Genomic DNA, 14,157 nt, shown 5'->3' on the forward strand with positions numbered 1-14,157 from the left:
CCGCAGCTTCCTAATCGCAAAAGTTTAATCACTAACAAGATTCCTCAATTCTACCAACTGAGCTATCAATGCATTCGATCTCGTTAGTATTTGAAATATATTAAATTTTTTTTATAGTTTAAAATGATTGTCTATGGCCAGTAGATGACCCATATTTTTTCAGAGATCAAATGGTCAAAGACCAATGCCACCGTTAACGTAGCATGGTTTTCTATCAATGCTGAAGACACATGGACCTTAGGTTATCAAACTTCATTGCACAATTGTCTGATTATAAGATGGCACTAACTGTCTGTTGGGTCACTATGACAAAGGTTAAGGTAAAAGCATACTGGAGACTGAAAATGTTCTCCAAGTCTCAAACAGACCGTCGTGGGGGTTAAAGGTATGTTGTTTTACAAATACCTCATGGCACCTTAGTTATCATGTTTTTGTCTGCAGTTTTGAACAATTAGAATAGCGGTTATGTACTTGCCTAAACATATGAGCCACTTTAGAACATGGCACCATTTCTATAACTCCTCCACATAGCCACACCTTTACTGACACTTCAATCTGCTCGCTTCCCCAAGCCCGCATGTCAGAATCGAACCTGCCCATATGCATGAAGAAATCCTTCCTCATAACCATCATCATTCCTTGCAAGGTGCCGGCAGGGTTCGGTTCCACGCTATGATTCCGTTTTTCTTTATTCAGCAAACATTTGATCTAAATTTACGTGATCAAAGATTGGGAAGAAAGTGTCAATTCAAAAATTTCTTGATTCACCCCGCCAACATGAGAGCAAAGGAGTGCTTTAGGGTTTTGGACTAGTCTGTAAATCAAAGTTTCCAGCCAACCCGGTCCCACCTCCATATGACCATCCATGACGGCAAATAATTCCGACCTGACGGCGTTTATACTGGTCTGTCTTGCCATCATCAACCCAAGGGGTTTCTCCTTTTGTACGAGTGTTAGCTTGTCCACATTTTGCACGTGAATTTTGATACAAGCTATCAAATCATCTTTCGTCGACCCATCATCGACAAGAATTATTTTGTAAATAAGATGAGGAGGAGAAGTTTCTAACACACTGTACACCATTCTAAGTAAAATACTATACCACTCGTCTCGAAATATGATGACAACAGTAACCGGCGGTAAATTGATCGGATTTACCTTACGTTTACACTCGGACGGTCGCATTTCCGGTAATTTTCGGTGTAGACCTATCATATCGCTTATAAAAGTATTGAAACCGTGGAATTTATTCCTCTCTTCTAAGCCTGGAAGTGATAAGTTCAGGCCGTATGTATTGACACCTGTCCCGTTTACACCTGGACCGTACTGTCTGTATATCACTGTATTTCCTTTAGGCGTAAAAGCCCGTTAGTTTCATTTCTCGTAATAAATCTGTGTTTTCTCTCGGAAACATTTGCATGCAGTCCTAGTTTTACTTTACCTTGCCAAAATGAAAAGTTTGCGGCAAATTTAGTTCACCAGAACAGAGTAATAAATGTTTGCAGGAGTTCGCCGGTAGCGGCGACCTTTCGGCAAACGTTTCGGTGACTTTGCTGCAAACTCACCACAGACTTTACTGAATTAAGAGTTTGCCATAACATCGCCAGAAACTTTATCACATGATTTTGTTCACCAAAACGTCACCAGAATCTTTTATCTATATTTTCTTCTCCAAAACTTTTAATTATCTAACCAGATGTGAAAGTTCGCCAGAGGATTGCCAGAACAGTATCACATGACTTCTTTGTTTTTATTGGCTGCATAGAGTTTGGCTCCATTTTCAAACTGCCAAACAGTAGTTGAACATCGATGTATTAACATGAATTATTTATATTCTTTTATACCCCAGTCACACATACGGCGCGGATAGCTACATTTAACCACGGATAGAAATGTAGTTATCCTTATCGATCCGTACCTGAGCCGTACCTCAAAGTAGTAATCCGTATCAATCCGTATTAACACTTGGTCAAAACGTATTCAAGACGTACTCCAAACTTGCAAGTTTCTCCAACTTTTGAACATGCACAAAAGTTTGAGCGATCCGTAGCCATTTGAGCGTGACTTAGTGCAACTTGATCGAAACTTACTCATCCGTAGTTAAACGTACGAAACGTAGTTATCCGTACTGAAACGTCCCTTGCCGTAGTTTGACATGATTTCAAAGATAAACGCTGGCTACACGTGACCCAATTTATATGAAACTTACCGACCCGCTACTACACCTTAAGGCATACAGACACTAAATAGCCTGAGCACCTATGAAAAAATGGTAGTCGCATAATGGCGGATTCAAATAGTTCTCAGTTTTTTTTGCTGTAAGAAGGATTTTTCCTTGAAATCATTGCTATATATTGGTTGAAATCATATTGCATGCCTATACTTGACATACTGGTAGCATTTGCATGTTGAAAAAAGACTCCAAACTGATTTAACATGTGAAATTTATTCATACACCCCTACCCTAAATTGTGATTGTCATTTCAGTGTAAAAATTTCGGTGTGTCCGTTTGACCAGAAATATTTTTCTTGCATCAAACATGACCCCTACTTTTCTTTGGATATTTTTACAGTATAAATGTTGCTCTACAAGAAAATGTAAGTTAAAGAAATTTAAAATGGGTCTAGGTGTGTATTGCAGCATTGTGAAAACTTGTCATTTTATATAGAATTATAGTGGTGGCTATTTAGTGTGTTATAAACCTATAAGAATTGTCACCCGGTAGAATTACTAAAATTTTCTGTCGTCTGCAAATAAAAAAAATTTGTAAACCATGGCACATCAACCCAGACAATTGATTTTTGAAAGAATTAAGCAAAAAATAAATGATAATTCTATACCGGTGGGGGGAAAAAGGGTGTCGGAAATGGCTTGGTTGTACGACAGTAATAAAAAATCCTAGCTATGGAAAAATAACCACAAAAACTGCCTGGAGAAACTGTCAGAAAACAATATTATGTGCACAGACTTATGTGTCAGGCACTAGAAATATTTTAAAAATACCGAAGGCCTACACGTGTCTCATATATGCCACTTTTCTCTGTGTGTGAACCCGGAACATTTGAGCATTGAACCCCAGTTCATAAATATGAAAGGCAGAAATGTGGGGACCAGTGCTCAGGCGATAAGTTTAGGGAGTTTTCTTTCAAGGACTGTATTCTATGGTATACAGTAGTTTACTATTTTGTATAATATTTTTGATAAATATAGCACTATTATATACACAACTTATACAAGGCTTATTTACATTTGTGCGGTTAATATAACTTGTTATATATGTGCAGTGCCGGCTCAGCTGGCCACAAGGCAGCACAATAATTTTACTTATAACCATCTTTATTTCATACTAATATCACACTCTATGCATAAGCATGATCTTTTAGGTGTGGGGTGCTAGAAAAGTCAGCTTGGGGTCAGTGAGACCTTTGAATAGTGTAAATCTGTATGTATTTGTACCTATACTGGCGTGATGCAAAACGACTGCGTCTTGCTCGCGATATGTACCTAGTAGTTTTACGCAACTTGTCGTAGTACTCTGTTCTTAAAGGTGTCTGATAACAGAAGAGCCATGTGACAGTTTACACCATTACCCTAGCTTTAAGGATAACAGTGTCAGCAAGCCCATGATTTATGTCTTAGAATCTGGCCATGGATACGGCCATGGCAGTTGCGGGAATATGTAACATTTTTGGGCAAGCATGCATTATAGGATCTGTTCACTGCTTCACATTTCTGTGTAGATGTTAAAAATTTAGTTTTTTCTATGCTTTCTGGACCAAGGAGAATTTCATACATTTCCTGAGTAAAGTCTCATCATCATCAGTCATTTTAAGCCTGACATTGTCTGGCATATAGTTTTTTGCTTTTCTGTAGTTGCCAGAACAACCAAGCTGTATTTAGAACATGAGGTACCGCAGTAACCTTTGAAACATAGTACTATTGCTGAAATTATATTAGGCATTTTGTGTTTTATTACTTTCAGATTGCTTTTGTACTTCTTATGTGCACTTGATAGCTCTGAAACACACCTAGATTTAATAGATAGAGCAAATCTGTTTTTTAGATTAGACTTCTGTTTACCACGGAACATTTTGTCACTAAATGGTGCCCGGTTAATTTGCCTTTTTAGAGAATTTGCAAGGTGTCTCACATCTTTCAAGTGCACAGTTTTAGTTTCTTGACCTTTGTCTACACCAGAATGACCTTTAGAATTTCCATCACCTGTGTGGTGTGAAATCTGAAGATCTTTAGTAATATCCTTAGATACCATTTCATTCCATTTGAGCAGAGACCAGGTGTGCAGTATCAACACCTTTTTAGTTACATTTTGACATGAATAGTTGAGAGGAACTTGAATACCATGGCCATGAGATATGACTTTAGCTATAGAATGCAAAAATATGCAGTATTGTTGCATTTGAGATAAAAAAAAAAGACAATTTTCCCATTTTTTACTGAAAAATAAGCTTTTTTTTTAACAAAAAAAAAATTCACTAAACACTAATTTTGTTCTATATTTTATCACAGTTGCATAATTATAAGTTTTTTTCAGTGTGGTTGTCTATTCCGCACTTGCTGGTGGTATATTTGATGTAATATCTTACGGGTTTTTTGAAAAAACAGCGTTTAATGACTATATGTGATTCAGCCAAATTTAACGGCTTAAACCGCAGTCTTTGGACAAAATGATGGCTGTACAAAAATAGTGATTTTGAGAAAACTACTGGTTTGTTTGGGCTGAAACTTGTTTTATAAGCTGAATATAGATGAAACTTCACATAGAGAGCAAAAAAGCTGAATTTTTTTTTTTCATATTTCCTTATATGCGAACGTAGTAATTCTTATTGATCCGTAGCTTAACGTAGTTATCCGAAGCTGTCTGTACTTAAGTGGCAGGGGCCAGTTTCGCATTTGGCCCGGGTACGTTTGTTAAATAAAATAGACATATGTACTTTACAGGCATATATATTCAACTGGTTATTTATGATGTTTATAGAACTAAGGATTCCTGCGTACCAGTGATTAGTGTGTAAAATAAATATGTGCATGTATCGATTTTCCTAGCTCCATGTAGACGGCCGGTGTAGCGTGATTATCACACGGTCGTGACCAGGTCCACGGTTTATATATGTTTTTCAAAACCTGCCCAAATGCTTATTCTTTGTCCAATATTTGCAAAATTTTGCATATTTAATTCTCAAAGACAGCTTTTGTAACTTACATAATTTGATTTTGATTTTATATTCCTGAAATTTAAATATATTGATTTGAATATGCCCAATTTGACGTATTTTACCGGCTTTTATGGTGCTTCTAAAAAAACCTGCAGAACACAGTAACTTATCTTTTTCACGGATCAGATTGTCTTAAAACTTGCTAGAGGTGTTAAATATTGTGCATGGGACTGTTGTTTGTGAATAGCTACTCAAAATAATAAGATTTACACGCTCTGAAAATGACCTTTTTGTCTAAAAATCTACGAAAAACATGGCCGCGTTTTGCAAATAATGAGTTGCTTATTTCAAAACTGTCCTATTATTTTTCAGTAAAACTTCTTGTTAATTTAAGACTCTAATAACTTGCTTGACATACCCATAGGCAAATATCTGTTATCGGTGTAATTACACCTTTGGAGAAAAGCGTGATTCGCACGTTTTAATTTCATCATTCGCCGCCTGGAGAGACAAGATGGCGGAGCTTGCGAAATCGAAAGTAAGTAGATCTGCACTTTTGAAATAAAATATTGTAGATTTTAGATCTTTCTGATTGACAGTCACTTGTTTATCTTATTTATCTGTTTCCACATATAATATGGATCTAGTAGATTACATACAATCAGTTTAATAACACCTACTGGTAGTGTGGTTGCTCTTAAGACTTCTTCAGACAAAGACTGGCCAGAGTGACATAATTTTACAATATAGATCTAGGTCTACTGAGCAGCTGTAATTGTGATTTATTAGCTGTTTTCAACTACTGAAATTCGAAAAAAGTGATCCGTAATTAGATGTTCAGATGGAATATAATCCAAAAATTTAAAACGGGATCCATATGGAACAGAGGAGATGTTGAGATTTTTTTTATATGATAATAGATATACTGTATGGGCAATGTCCCACTTGCGTTAAACACTCGAAAGATCAAAATATTGGAAGTAGTTAATTTCTGATAAAATTTTCATCGCTGCTGACCCATGAAATTCTATAGGTTTAAATGCCTATTGTGTCACAATTTTGAAATTAATTTAAAAAAAAACTTACATGGATCAAAAGGGGATTCGGTTAAAGGTAAATTTTATCTAACGTCGCTTTGTGAAACAATGAACATAAGCTCTGTAGAGCTTTTGACCGACCCTTTTTTAAGAACATTTAAAACCAGTTATACCTTACCCCCAGCAATTTGCGAGTACCCATTTACAGCTGGGCCGACTGAGGCAATCGTGATAAAGTGCCTTACCCAAAGTCACACCGCAATGGGAGTTGCCAGGAATCGAACCTGGGGCCTTCACCTCTGTAGGACAGCGTATTAGCCCTATCAAAGAAAATGTCAGTGTCAGTATGAAGAAATTAATATTATTACAGATTATTTGATCTCAACAGACTTTGTAAGTCTAACCTATTACTTATCATATATGTTGAAAATATAACTGTTAATATATTTCCTTATCATAAAACACTGCAACATTTATCACCAATCATACTGCAATTGAAATTCACTGAACTTTCAAATTAAAGGCTGAACTATTTTCTGATAGATTTTTCTCAACACTTTCCCAAAGTTATTTCCTTGAAATTTGAAGTATTTGCTATCATATAAAATAGGTGACCACCTTAAGAAATAGGTTTCAGCTCTATGTCCCACGTTTATAACGGTTTTCTTCATTATTTGAAAACCACCCAAATATAGAACAATCTGAACGTCCAATTATTTTAACTAAGTTGGAATAGGTAGAGGTAAAAGTATTTTTTTATTTACCTTTGCTTTGTGAAACAATTAACATAAGCTCCATAGAGCTTTTAAGCGACCCTTTTTCAAGAACAGTTAAATATACACAGAGCTAACTTAATTCTGTTTTACTGTTACAGTAAGTAATAATTAAAGACACTGATTCTGGTGTGCCTGGTATGTGGCCTATGGGGATGATAAGGTCTGGTATTGGAGGTAAGGGCCAATACACAAGTCTGGACCATTGATAGACTTGCTTCTGTTTATCATAATAAGCTACTGTGCAGTAAATAAATTGCAGGTGATATTTCTCAACTTTACAGCAAATCAATTCTCACCTTTATAAGGAGTTTAGAAAGCTTGATTGAATTAGGGCTAAATAAACAAAGTTATAAGATAAAACAGTGTTTTTATCATATATTTAATAAATCAAGTGTAGACTAGCTATATTCACAATTTTAGAAATATTTCAAAAAAAGATATATTATAGTCTAGGAGCTAGTCTACAGATATCAGTGTGTTTACTGGCAAATATGCCATTAGTGCATTGTATAGACAGGATAATTTGTAGTGTCAGTATGACAGATATGTTAAAAGGAAAAGTATGACAATAGGATTTGAAAAAAAAAACTTTGCCCATATTTATCAAACTTTGAAAGTTCTTAGACTTTAAAATCATTCTAATGTTAAGATTTAGAGAGTAAAATACTTAAAGTTTGTAAAGCAGTTAAAGTGTTTTCATTATATTATGTATGTAATTACTATGGTGACAGTTGATAATGCAAAATTTCTCTTATAAAGAAATCTGGAGAAACTTTTATGAATATTGAACCTATGTCTTTGAACATGGATATACTTACCAAAATGTAGGTACAGTGTATGTAGAAACTAAGTCCTTTATTTGCTTTTATTAACATGTTATTGTTTTGTTTTTTTACCTCTGTGCTTTATATCATTTTTGCACTATAATTTTTTTCTTAACAGTAATCTAAAAAATTAATATACTTCCAGTTAAGACAATGAAATCGAAGAACTTCATGCTAACACTTGCATCAGTGGAAGTACTTCTTATTGGATAGAGAACTTTTCAAGGTCAGTGATATTTGTAATGTTTTATATCAATATTTTGTTTTGCCTTTTTAGCTCACCTGTCACATAGTGACAGGGTGAGCTTTTGTGACCGCCCTTCGTCCGTCGTCCGTCCACAATTTCGTGTCTGCATGATAGTGGTTTCATTTATAATTTTATTTTAACCAAACTTGCACACAACTTGTATCACCATAAGATCTTGGTTCCTTTCTTGAACTGGCCAGATCCCATTATGGGTGCCAGAGTTATGGCCCCTGAAAGGGCCAGAATTAGCTATTTTGACCTTGTCTGCACAATAGCAGCTTCACTTATGATTTGATTTTAACCAAACTTGCATAAAACTTGTGTCATCATAAGATCTCAGTTCCTTTCTTGAACCGGCCAGATTCCATCATGGGTTCCAGAGTGATGGCCCCTGAAAGGGCCAAAATTAGCTATTTTGACCTTGTCTGCACAATAGCAGCTTCATTTATGATTTGATTTTCTACAAACTTTCACACAACTTGTATCACCACAAGATCTTGGTTCCTTTCTTGAACTGGCCAGATTCCATTATGGGTTCGAGAGTTATGGCCCCTGATAGGGCCAGAAATTAGCTATTTTGACCTTGTCTGAATAATAGCAGCTTCATTTATGAATTGAATTTAATCAAACTTGCACAAAACTTGTGTCACTATAAGATCTTGGTTCCTTTCTTAAACCGGCCAGATCCCGTAATGGGTTCCCGAGTTATGGCCCCTGAAAGGGCCAAAAGTAGCTATTTTGACCTTGTCTACACAATAGCACCTTCATTTATGATTTGATTTTAACCAAACTTGCGCACAACTTGTATCACCATTATAAAGATCTCGATTTCTTTTTTATACGCCTGAAGGAGCGTATTATGTTATCGCCTCGGTGTCGTCTGTCTGTCTGTTGGTTAGCAATTTCCCTTCCGTTCTGTAACTCTTGAACCCCTTGAAGGATTTCAAACAAACCTGACAAATATGTTCACCTCATCGAGCTGTGAACTGCATAGGTGGATTATCCATCAACCTGGCGTAAGCATTGGTTCAAGTTTATTTCTTAAGTTAAATATATTTTAGCTTTCAAAGATACTGTATGCACTGTATGACAAGGGAGGCTGTCAGCATATTTTCAGAGTTGATGCCCCGTTTTTATTTAGAAATTTGATTAACATTATCATAATGATATTATCTCTGCAATGCATTGCAGTAAGGGACAATGTACAAGGCTAGACTATTGATAGACTAGCTTCTGTTTTATCATAATAAGCTACTATAAAGCTGCTGTTCAGTACACAGATTGCATGTGACCATTTTCATCTTTACAGCCAATCACTTCTTACCTTTACAACAAGTTTAGAAGACTTGATTAAATTAGGGCTTAATAGTGATAAGATACAATAGTACTTTCATTTTATGATGAATCAAGTTTTATTACAATTATATTTAATTAAACCGCAATGGAGCGCTTCATTAATTTCTAATAAAATCCAGCAGTGATAATAATAATTGAATAAAAAGTACTTGCCACTTCTCTTATTGTGTTTTAAAAACATTTTAATTATTTTTGTTAGATACAGGTAAAGTTTTTCTAGAAGGATGAGAATTGCATTGCTGTAAGAGTTAAATTTTAATTGGTTGGGACATTACTCAACATGACTGAGAAATTACAATTAGTATATCATCAACTCAAAATTATGTGTATTCTGAAAAAAGCTGCATTTCAATCAATAAAATGCAAAACACTGGAAATAACCAATTATGTATGTACATATCTCTAAAATTTATGATCCTCTGACATGGACTACATGTCAAGTCCACAGGTGTTTTATGGATCCTTATCAGATTGGTTTGGACAGGATCCTGGTTAGTGGGGATTATAAATATATAGGGAATATGCTAGTTGACCTATAAGAAAATATAGGCTAAAATTGTCCAGATATTGATAAAAATAAGATAGTTTGATCAGAATTTGGTAGAAAATGAGTGTTTATATAAGATATTGTCAACAAACCTACCAAAAACCAAGTTAGGTAACTCTTGGTTGAAATTATCTTGAATTATGGTCCTTTTTTGACTTAAAAGAATTGAGCACAAGAACTGACACTATCATGAGTTATATCATGTGTTTTCTTGTTTGTTTTTTTTTGTTTTGTTGTTGTTGTTTTTTTGTTTTGTTTTCTTGTTTGTTTTTTTTTGCTACATTAAAATGTTGAATGTCAGTGTGACCTTCATATAAAGTAGCATATTATTAAGCAAAAAGCAGACTTGTTAAAAAGAATGAGGAAAATGTTTTGGATAAAACCAAATTTAGCTATTTCTATATGCAATATATTTGTCATTTGATACTGCAATTAAGTGACATCATTATAAAATATTTTTCTATCTATTTTAGGTCAGACATCAGCTTTTGAAGTTGCTTTCTTGGCACATCATGCTGTCAGTGGAGTTCATACATATGCCAGGCCTTTATACATGGTCAAAGAAGATGAACTTGTTATTCAATTTGTGAAATTTGATTTTAAGGAGGACTTTCATATATGATGATTATATTCAGCAGATTATCTTCAAGTGTGCACTTTATAGAATCACAGTTTCTAGGAGGTTTTCAGTTTAAAGTTAGATTAATTGAAAAATGATGAAAAGTACATTGTTAGAACTTCAAATATGCAACATAAAGGTGAATATAGGTAAATTCATAAATTCTCACCACAGGGTGTGCGGGTTAGTGGCTTTGAGTTGTGCAAATTCAGTACATAGATCTATAATCTTAATCTGCTGAGAATTTCTTCCCTTAAATGATGGATAAGTCTTTAAATTATAAATATTGAAATAAATTTGCATCTGTGCTTCTATGGCATTACTAGGAAAGACACGTTATTATACATTCTACATTGTAACAGTTGGTGTTTAGATCCTATAATTGTAAAACATAAATAAATGTTGCAAGTTTCATAAAAGATCGTTTCTTTAATATGATTTTCCATTTAACTCCAATCCAGTTTAAACCATCAGTTTGTTAAACACTTATTGAAAAATATTTTTAAAGAGTCTTAGAGTTTCATACCTGATAACTATAATTGAGCCGCGCCATGAGGAAATCAACATAGTGGGTTTGCAAACAGCATGGATCCGGACCAGACTGTGCATCTGCGCAGTCTTGTCAGGATCCATGCTGTTCGCTAACAGTTTCTCCAATTCCAATAGGCTTTGAAGGCGAACAGAATGGATCCTGACCAGAATGTGCGGATGTGCAGGCTGTTCCGGATCCATGCTGGTCGCAAACCAACTATGTTGGTTTTCTCATGGCACGGCTCATATTTTTTTGATTGACCTACTTACCCAATTATTTATACCCGTTGATGCAGAAATCAGTCCTGAATAATTTTATATATCATATTGGTATATATGTCTTAAAGCTAAGACCGCCCGTGCAATTATCACAGCTTTACCCGAAACCGTGTGATTCTCACGCCGTTTTTTGTAGAGCCCGTTGTCCAAATGGCTGTTCGGTGTCCGTCCGTATTTCGTTGTCCTGACCATAAGTTTGTCATTGATTGATTGTGGGATTTTAAAATAAGTTGTCATAATTGTTCACCAATCATTAGACGGCGTGTCGCGCGCAACACCCGAGTCAACATCTTACGGTCAAGGTACACTGGGATTAAAGGTCAAATACGGCTATTATTGACTTTGTCTGGACAATAACTTCGTCATTGAATGTGGGATTATAAAATGACCTGGCCACGTTGTTCACATCGTGAGATGGTGTGTTCGCATGCAACACCGGCGTCAATATCTTAATGGTCAAGGACACACTTGGAATTTAATGGTCAAATATTGCTATAATTGACCTTGTCATTGAATGTGGGATTTTAAAATAATTTGGCACAATTCTTCACCACCATGAGACGGCGTATCGCGCGCACCACCTGTGTCAGTATCTCAAAGGTTAAGGTCACACTTGGAGTTTAAAGTTCAATATGGCTATAATTGACCTTGTTCGGACAATAACTTTGTCATTGAATGTGGGATTATAAAATAACCTGATAAAATAACCAATTGTTTTATTTGGCACAAATGTTTGTCTCAGTGAGACAGAGTTTCGTGCGCAACTCCCAGTCCTTTTGACAGCCGGCCGGCTCGACATGTTGCCCTTGGGCATCTCGTTTTCAAAGTATACATGTCTAATACTAAGACTGCCCGTGCGATTATCACGGCTATACCCGAAACCGTGTGATTCTCACGCCGTTTCCTTTTTTCAAAGGATGTGGCTTTGATGCACACGCCCGATTTGATACGCGCCTGAATACCCAATTATTTATACCCGTTTATGCAGAAATCATTCCTGAATAATTTTATTTATCTATTGGTATTATATGTCTAAAACTAAGACCACCGTGCGATTATCACGGCTATACCCGAACCGTGTGATTCTCACGCCGCCGCGTAGTTTTCGCAAGATACGGAAACCTTAAGACAACTTTTAATATGAAATACTTTATTACTTTTCCCATTTTGTTTTTCAAAAATATGTTGCTTTGATGCTCACTTTATGCTACGCACCTGAATATCTAGTAAATAAATAAATAAATACCCGCAAAAATGCTAGTACCCGCCCAGGCCCTGGATTTTTTATAATTTATCAGCTCGTTGTTATGCATTTTAGTCCAATTTAGATAAAATATTTGAATACTGAAACTATTTTAAAAGAAAGGCACATATTTTCATGAAAAAAAAACAACTTTTTTTTCAAGGTATGTGGCTTTGATGCTCGACTCCGAATTGATACGCGCCTGAATAGCCAATATTTTTATACCTTTATACCCGTTGATGCAGAAATCATTCCTGAACAATTTTATGTATCATTTTGGTAAAATTGTGTACAACTAAAACCGCCCGTGCGATTATCACGGCTATACCGAAACCGTGTGATTCTCACGCCGCCGAGTAATTATCACAATTATACAGGAACCTTTGAAGGCAAATTTTAATATGAAATACTTTATTAATTTTCCATTTTTTTTTTAAAAATATGTTGCTTTGGTGCTCACACCCGAGTTTCTTCACACCTGAATATTAAAAAAAAATACGCCATTAAATGCTGGAATTATTCTTGAAAAAATTAATACATTGTACTCGTATTTTATATATGTCTTAAACCAGGAAGGTCTAATACGTATCAGTTGTTCCAGCTTAGACTAAAAACGTCCGTACGATTTTAACGGCCACACGCCGAACCGCAAAAATGCTAAGTAACCGCCCTGCCCTGTTTATTTTAATGAATCAACTCGTCGTTAAACATTTGATTTTAATGCACTACACGGAAAAAATCACTTCGAAATTAATTCCACAGGATGCTGTGTTACCACGCAGATAATTGCTCAATACAGAATAATTATTTTCTTTAAATAGAAATAAATTCATTTTCATCAAAATGTTATTACATTTTAGTGTGCACCCTTGCGATGGCCTCAAGCCACGCATCAGAAAATGAGTTTTAAAAATAGATGCAGAAGTCATTCTGAATCATTTTTGCATTATATAGGTATATCATATATACCTACAATTACGCCGCCTGCATAGACATTTATCGTAGTATACTCCTGACTAGCCGCCCCTGGATTTTTTAAAGTTCGTATCAGTTGCTAGCCGCCCCTGGATTATTAAAGATTGTATCAGTTCATAATATTCGGTTTAAAAATAAATATACGGACACGTATTAACACTATTCTAAAAAGGTCTGAATCATTTTGTTTATGAAAAAACAACAAACAAAAAACAACAACACTTCCTTTTTCTTAAAAATTATGTTGCTTTGATGCACACACCGAGTTGCTACGCACCTGAATATTAAATATCATTCCTGATAACTTGTACGTGGTTTCTGTATTATGTCTAAAACTAACAACACCGTGTGATTTAACTACGCTGTACGTCATATTTCTCTATCAAAAAGGCGTGAATTATAATCCGCCCTGTTTTCTATAAAGACGTATTAGCTCATCATAAAACATTTCGTTTTATTGCAGTACACAAACATATTTATAATTGATTTCGAAGATAGATAGATTTCTTTATTTCTTTCAAAAAAAAAAAAAAGAAGAGAATGCAATG

At 35.2% G+C, this 14,157-nt stretch overlaps 1 protein-coding gene across 1 annotated transcript; it reads right to left on the reverse strand.

Moving 5' to 3' along the window:
* Positions 1-471: 471 nt before the first annotated feature.
* LOC128551538 (polypeptide N-acetylgalactosaminyltransferase 6-like) lies at positions 472-8,920 on the reverse strand (the record flags this gene model as incomplete). The annotated part of the gene is made up of 3 exons (XM_053532436.1): positions 472-708; positions 850-1,259; positions 8,902-8,920. Coding segments are annotated over 3 exons (666 nt in total), but the record flags the coding sequence as incomplete, so codon positions are not given.
* Positions 8,921-14,157: the final 5,237 nt, after the last annotated feature.

This window comes from Mercenaria mercenaria, unplaced genomic scaffold, assembly GCF_021730395.1.
Source record: "Mercenaria mercenaria strain notata unplaced genomic scaffold, MADL_Memer_1 contig_1249, whole genome shotgun sequence".
Classification (NCBI taxonomy): domain Eukaryota; kingdom Metazoa; phylum Mollusca; class Bivalvia; order Venerida; family Veneridae; genus Mercenaria; species Mercenaria mercenaria.